At 45.6% G+C, this 8,004-nt stretch overlaps 1 protein-coding gene across 1 annotated transcript; it reads left to right on the top strand.

Annotated features, from left to right (window-relative positions):
- Nucleotides 1-1,100: 1,100 nt before the first annotated feature.
- THAP11 (THAP domain containing 11) lies at nt 1,101-4,819 on the top strand. Its single transcript, XM_053270606.1, has one exon. The coding sequence runs from the start codon at nt 1,399-1,401 to the stop codon at nt 2,173-2,175; it is 777 nt and encodes a 258-aa protein (XP_053126581.1). The 5' UTR covers nt 1,101-1,398; the 3' UTR covers nt 2,176-4,819.
- Nucleotides 4,820-8,004: the final 3,185 nt, after the last annotated feature.

Below are 8,004 nucleotides of genomic sequence, written 5' to 3'. Positions count from 1 at the left end.
TGAATTGTGGAATCCCTTTTTATAGCCATCCACTCTGGTGGCCATCACCAAACCCTGTGGCAGAGAACTCCATCGGCTAATTATGGGCTGTGTGGAGAAGTATACAGTACTTCCTTTGGTCTGTCCAAAATGTCCTGCTAATCAGTTTGACTGGATGGCCCCTGGTTGCAGTGTTGGGGGGGCAGGGGAGACTTGCCTGCTTTTTTTGGTTTCTAATCACACGAAACACTTCAGCGCCAGCATTCTTTGGTTTTTCAAACTTTGTTCTTGCAGATGGACCAGTTTCTCAGCGACCACAGGCCTCAAGGGCCCTGCATCTGAGGAAGATGGATGCTGCTACTATGACCAGGTTGCCGTGGCAACGAGAGAAGAGAACTCAAGTTCCCTCCAAAAAGGATGCTGTCGTTGCTTCAGGAGTCCTGCGGCTCCAAGCGCAAGGGGGTGGTTTTGGGGTGGCAAGCGAGCAGCGAGAGAAGCCTGTTGCTTGCTGGGAAGTGTAGTTCCTGCCGTTTCCTTCTTGATTCTGAAGCCGATAGTTCTCTCTCTCCTTTATAAACTTAATGAATGAATGCATGCATGAATAATTATAGTTATATAATCAATAATCATAATTAATCTAATAATTAACATCATTTAATTATATTATAATTATAATTATAATTATAATTATAATTATAATTATACTATCCTGGCTTAGCAGAGGAACACGATGTAAACCGTAACTAGAAAATTTACAAAGATTTTTCAACAGTTCCTCCGACCAGAATGGTTTGGCTTACTCATATATATGGAAGATGGTGTATATGGTTAAAGGGATTTATGACAAAAATGCACGCAAAAGATGCATAAAAATAATCTTTATAATAAAGATCATAATAAAAATCATCATTGTAATTACAAAAATACTATACTGTACTACTACTATAAAAATACTATACTACAAATACTATTTGTCTATGTCTTTTTTCCTCGTATTGGTAAAAAATATACTTCAAATAAATAAATAAATTTGAAAGTCGTAATAAGGAGAAGAACGCGGAGGATCACGGGAAGCTGGTGTGCCCCGGTGCCGTATGGGATTGCTAGTCCTAGTTCATCTCAGGCACAGAAGCCTTGAGAGCGGCGGCGAGCCGTGGTCACTCTGCGCCGCGGCCCCTTGTGGGAAACGGAGTTCCGGCGCGCGCCTCCCTTTCCCTTGCCGCGGTGCTTTGTGGGGCGGGTAGTTCCGGTTCCTGTGGCGCTGGTGGAGGAGCGGTCTACACCCGCAGCAGCAGCAGCAGCACCGCGGCCGGAGGAGCCGCCGTTGCCTCGCTGTGGGACTGGGAGCCGGGAGGCCTTGTGGGATCTGTAGTTCCGGCTGGCTCGGGCCCTCCGGGGGAGGCCGCAGCCGCGCCGACCATGCCCGGGTTCACGTGCTGCGTCCCCGGCTGTTACAACAACTCGCACCGGGACAAGGCGCTTCACTTCTACACCTTCCCGAAGGATGCGGAGCTCCGCCGCCTCTGGCTGAAGAACGTGTCGCGGGCCGGCGTCAGCGGCTGCTTCAGCACCTTCCAGCCCACCACGGGGCACCGCGTCTGCTCCGAGCACTTCACCGGCGGGCGCAAGTCCTACCTGGTGCGCGTGCCCACCATCTTCCCCCTGCGCGGAGTCAACGAGCGGAAGGGGAACCGCGGAGCCCGCCGCGCCCGCCACGCCCCCACCCTGGTCCCGCAGCCCGCGGCCGTAGCCGCGGCCCAGTCCGCGGTCCTCTTGGCTTTGCAAGAGGGAGCAGCCGGCGCCGATCCTGGGCAGGGGGCCCCGCGAGGGATCTCTGCGGAGGATGTCAAGCCCATCGACCTGACGGTGCAGGTGGAGCTGGGGGGCCCCGGCGGGGCCTTGGTGGGGGCCCCTGTCCGGCTGGCCTTCCTGGCCGAGAACGGGCCCCTGCTGGACAGCCCGCCAGACCACTCTTACTCGCTGTCCTCGGGCACCACCTCGGAGGAGCTGCTGCGCAAGCTCAACGAGCAGCGGGACATCATTGCCCTGTTGGAGGTGAAGATGAAGGAGATGAAGGGCAGCATCCGCCGCCTGCGCCTGGCCGAAGCCCAGCTCCGCGAGGAAATCCGAGAGAAGGACCGGCTGCTGCATGCCGCCAGCGCGGCAGGTGGGGCTCGCAAGCGCCACGGCCTCTGAGATGTGCCCGCCGCGTAATCTGGAGTCCTGCTCTTGGAGTCGGGTGTCTCTGCGGGGCAGGGGACGGACACAAGTGTACACAGCCAATTCCAGATGAGCGCGACGATGGCATCAAATGCCCAAGGCGGGCAACGCGGGGGGCAGAAGCTGTTGAAAGGACCAGTGGTGCTCCACAGCCTGGTTTGGGATTGCTGCCCGAGCTATGGCTCTGGCCGCTTCCAATTTGGGCCTACACTGTGACAGGCAGGGGGCCAGTTCTAGACCGCTTGCTGACATAATTTCTCTCTTCCGTCAGGAAGCCCAGGCTGGCGTGTGGCACACTTAACTGGACTTACACACTCACCTTTTACGTGTACCCCTGTGGGAGCTACCCACCAGAATGTGGCTCTGACAGTCTTTGGAAAACAAAACTGGGTACAGACTGGATTATTGGCTGCCAGCTGAAACTGTAGCCCTTGCACCCACATACTGTTCAAAACACTGGCGGCAGACAGCAGCTGATATGGTACTCCAATGCGGCTGATTCTGTTGTTAATTGGTCCATTTTTAGCAACCCTAGGAAACGCCTCTGATAAAGCTGGGCAGCTACAATGAGTGGGCTTAGCACCATGAACTCCTGCCTCCAGGAATCAAATTAAACTTAATACAAAGCAAACTTGGGGGAGTGGAAATTGTTGTTCAAATTGTTGTTCTTTGAGGCAAACACACATGAAGTATCAAGCATTGACTCTAGAGTAACCTAACAAGTCATAATGGTATTTATGGCCTTGTACCTGGACTGTTCTGCAGTTAAGGTTATATGGATCAACACCTTAGAAACCATGGTCACCCATACATTTTGCTTGTCCCCTTTTATGAAAGACGAGAGGGGGCAAAATAGAACATTGTAGCAGATTTTTTCCCCCTTGCAGAAGTTTGCCATTTTTGGTGTCAAATTTCATTCTTCACCATTAAAGAATGTCTAGTCTGCATTCTTGCATTACAGATGTCATTTGCTGTTCTGCCTTTGTTTCTCTATTGGTAGGGATTATTGTGGCCGTGCTATAATTGGATAGCTCCATGCTTTTCATGGCATTCAACAACTGCTTCATTTCACTGCTGCAGTTATTGGATTTCCTTTGCCATAACCAATGCTGTGTGGTATATTTAATTTTTTCCTTCTAAGTGCTCTGAGATGTAGTCTGGCTAACATCACAAGAAGTTCATTTTCCAGAAGCCCTGTAAATCTTCCCTGTACCCAAATCGGTTAGCATAGCTAGCAATCTGTTTGGAGGTTGGAAAACTTTGAATGCACAAGTGTGGACTGATGAGTGAGTTTGCAAGAAACCCTTGCACTCTTCTGATTTTGAATAGTAATGCTTGGCTTGCATTCCAATGGACACTTGAATATTATTCTTATTAAAGATGGGAGGGGATTAAAAAGAAGGCCGGCCTACAACCTGGTTCACTAATGAATTGAATGAGCCTCCTCTAGCTGTGTGCAGAACCAAATACAGTAGGTGCTTCTGTTGAATGGGTTCAGTGTATTTTTTGATGATACGCTTTGGACAAGATTTCTCCACTGTGTGTTCCATACAGCTGTGCAGAGGATAGCTGACAATGGTGGAAAAAATAATAATAATGAATAAGAGTTCTTGGCTTTCTCAGACCCTTCTATTCTTAAATAACACTGCATCTGCAAAAGCGTGGATTGGCTCACATGGTTTGGTGGACTTCATGCATTTCTAAATGTAAAAACCATTTTTGTTGGAACTACTGTGACTTGCTGAGATGGGTTACTGTCAGAATGGCCACTAGTTGTTGTTTTTTTAACCTTTTTTTGTTAAGGTATTTTTATATTTTATATGTAACAATTTCAAACTACTACAAGGATATATTACGTATATATGTGGCGCATACCAGCAACAACAAAAGTGAGGAGGAGCAGACTATTTAATGAAAACAATTCAAAAGTTTGAAAATACACAATACAAGAACATTTCTTACATGTCCTTTGTTCTTCTTTTATTATATATATATAGGTCATAAGACCTGTCCAGTTCTTTTCTTTTCTGGAGCATGTTTGATTGACAGCAGTTTGTCAGATACAGCAACAGAATATAAGCCCTAATCTTTTGTTGACTCAAGGATGCTCTGCTATAGCCCTTGAGGAATTGGTCTGTTGTTTGAACAAGGTAGTGGACTGTATCCAGCTAAGTGACTAGAAGATTCTGCAACATCATTAAACTTGTACCATTATTTTTGGATTTAATTGCTAATTTCCTCCAAGTGTAGTAGATTGTTAAGGCAGCTCCATGCTGCTAAGGAGGTGGGGAAAGGAATTTCAGATACATTTGCTGTGTTTCTCATTTAGGTCAGGTTTGGTCATTCATCTTTCATTTTGCTCTCTGTACATCTGTTGAGACGTCAGGCAGCACACTGGTTTTCTCTCCTTGTAAATAAGACTGCATTCTAGCTGGCTGAGAGTGTTTCAAAAGTGTGTGTTGTGGCAGTCGTGGTACTTTTCTACCATCATTATGCACTAAAATATGTTCAGTTGATTGGATTGCTGGACTAGTTATCTGTTGGACTGTTCTTCTTTCCTGGTTATCCTGAGGTGCTAACAAACATGCTTAATTTGAATAAAGTCTATTTTGTTTTGTTATGCTTGGAGTGTAGTTTGTCTGATCCCCAGAAGCTCTTTCAATGCTGTCATGAAGGATGCGCCTTTGCACCTTGATAAAATATATTTAATGTTTTTTTTCATCTGACTGTCTCAGTTAAGAGGCCTTTGTATGTATTTTGCCCTCTTCAGGATAAGATATAATTATAGACAGCCTTGGCCAATTTTTGTTAGCCTACTTTCCTTAAGGAAGTTAAGTTTATGAGATAACCCGGCATTCTCTGTGTGTGTCCATGTGCGTCCCACCCCCCAACTTCACAATGTCTGGACCAATATGAACCAAATTTGGTACTTCTGTAGTGAGTGACACATAGGGTGTAGTTTGTGATTATGTCATCCACCCCATTCAAGATGGCGCAGCATGAACGTTTGAGGCTTAACTGGGCTAACTTATGAACCGCCTAACCAATTTGAACCAAATTTGCTATAACTGTAGGCATGCAGGAAGCTGCCATATACTGAGTCAGACCATAAGTCCTTCTAGCTTAGTACTGTCTTCACAGACGGGCAGCGGCTTCTCCAAGGCTGCAGGCAAGAATCTTTCTCAGCCCTATCTTGGAGATGCTGCCAGGGAGGGAACTTGGAACCTTCTGCTCTTCCCAGAGCGGCTCCATCCCCTGAGGGGAGAATATCTTCCAGTGCTCACACTTCGTCTCCCATTCATATGCAGCCAGGGTGGACCCTGCTTAGCTAAGGGGACAAGTCATGCTTGCTACCACAAGACCAGCTCTCCTTTACACAAAGGTACACAAATGGACACCTCAATGACGTAGTTTGTGATGTCATCCACCGCAATTCAAGATGGCAGACGTGTGAACATATACTGTAAGGCAGAAGTGGGTTACCTTGTGAAGATGGTAATTGTCAATTAAGATTATAGGGAAAGGAAAGTAGGCAGATTAGTTCTTAACAGAACAACTTGGTTTTTTAAATCCAGGAGCCAGCCCAAATTTTTAGGACCAAGACAATGGACACCTGATAAAATCACCAGATGTAGTGATGGATATTGTGGAAGGGGAGGGGAAAATATTTATTTATTTATTTAAAATATTTATACCCTGCCCCTCCAGTGCACTACTGCTCGGGGTGGCGCTCACAACAATAAGACAGACACAGATACAATAAAAGTAATAAAATTAAGTAAATTAAATGGCCCCTTAATCCCCTTTACAACTAACAAGATATTGTCCGATATTGTTCTATTCTACAATCCTTATCTTCTTGGTTCCATGTAATATTCTAATTTTCTGGGATTGTGGATTTGGGATTTTCATGAGCTGTACGCCATGATCATCACAATTATAACAAATTAAGGCTTGACTTATCTCGCTTTGCATGTAATGCGTCTGTCTCATATATCAGTTTCACCTTTTAATTTGCATTACTGAAATTAATGGACTTTTGCACGATATTCTAATTTTCCGAGTTTCACCTGTATATGCCTAAGAGCTTTGGGCATGATAAAGTCCCATTGAAATGAACGGGATCCTAGTTAGTCAAGTAAGTTAAAAGACAGTGACTTATCTCATTTCAGTGCTGCTTAGTCATGACTAATGTAGTCTGGAACGGTTTAAGTCTTGCACACTCGTAAAACCATCTGTTCTGATTTTAAAAGTGGTATACAAATATTTATAGTATTATTTAAAAAGCAGAAATATTTCTATGATTCTCTGACCCATAAGAAAGTAATCTGTCATAAGCATGGATATAGCCTGAGTAATATATCCTAAGTATGAAAATAATATATCCTAATCGCATTCCTTGTGATTTGGGAGATATGTTTTGTTTTCCCTGTGAGGGGTGTGTGTGAGTGTGGAGACAATTGCAAAATTGATCACTTCTCACTAATAACTGAACTACCCCTGCCACAACTTGTCTATTATGGTGGGACTAGGGGGGGAAATGTGGAGCACAGAAGAGGCAACATGCATTTCTGGATAGGATTGCTATCCACTGCCAGTCTGTGTAGACAATACTGAGCTAGATGGACCAATGGTCTGACTCAGTATATGGCAGCTTCCTATGTCTGAATTCTGAAAAAGAAATGGGGGGCAAGTGGGGGGCAAACTACTTCTCTGAGTAGATGCTTGTACCCCATTTGGAGTCGCACTTGAAAAAAAATCATATTTGCAATAAACTTTGATTCTCAGTGTTCATGGATAGGGGTGGTAGTATATGTTTGGGTGGCAGGGGGGTTATGTGAAGTAAAGGTAAAGTGTACCTTCAAGTCGGTGTCAGCTCCTGGTGACCACAGAGCCCTGTGGTTTTCTTTTGGTAGAATACAGGAGGGGTTTACCATTGCCTCCTCCATCGCTGCTGCCGCATATAGGTGTTTCCCATAGTCTGGGAAACATCCCAGCGAGGATTCAAATGGGCAAACTCTGGCTGAAAATTAAAAGGTTGATAATAAATAAATTGTGTATATGTGTGTGTGTGTGTGTGTGTGTGTGTGTGTGTAGGGGTTAGAGTGCTGGACTAGGACCGGGGAGACCCGAGTTCAAATCCCCATTCAGCCATCCAACTAGCTGGGTGACTCTGGGCCAGTCACTTCTCTCTCAGCCTAACCTACTTCACAGGGTTGTTGTGAAAGAGAAACTCAAGTGTGTAGTACACCGCTCTGGGCTCCTTGGAGGAAGAGCGGGATATAAATGTAATAATAATAATAATAATAATAATAATAATAATAATAAATAATTTTCACATACACACCATTTATTTATTTATTGTGTGTGTGTATAAATGTATGAAAAATATATATATACATACACACAATTTATTTAGAGTGGGTGTGTCACAGACATACAATTTATTAAATTGCTTGGGTAGCAATACAAGCCTAGCTGTTAGTAACTGCTGGTTGGCTGTGGCATAAATCAGAACAAGCCCTTCGTCTCCTCCTCCTAGGCAGACGCCCTGACTTCAGGCAGCCCTCAGAGGGAACCCCTGAACTACCACTGAATGGAGTTTGGTGCCCAGGCTGGCAGCCTTGAAAGCAGTTTTTGAAAAAGAGCGAAAACCGGCTATGTCCCCCCCACAATGCCTTGCGCCCCCCTCCTGCCCTGCGGTTTGCCCAGAATAGAGCTGGCCGGCAGGGCTTGCCGGGAATTGTAGTGCACTCACTTCTCAGAGCTGGTAGGGGGGACTCGCCTTCCCGGCATGGCGCGCGC

The sequence above is a fragment of the Hemicordylus capensis genome, chromosome 9 (genome assembly GCF_027244095.1).
Source record: "Hemicordylus capensis ecotype Gifberg chromosome 9, rHemCap1.1.pri, whole genome shotgun sequence".
Classification (NCBI taxonomy): domain Eukaryota; kingdom Metazoa; phylum Chordata; class Lepidosauria; order Squamata; family Cordylidae; genus Hemicordylus; species Hemicordylus capensis.
Note: the sequence above shows the minus strand (reverse complement) of the source record. Positions and strands in the feature narration are given on the sequence as shown.

Bases quoted from the DNA above. Each gene is read 5' to 3' on its own strand.
- THAP11 (XM_053270606.1), top strand. From the start codon at position 1,399: ATGCCCGGGTTCACGTGCTGCGTCCCCGGCTGTTACAACAACTCGCAC.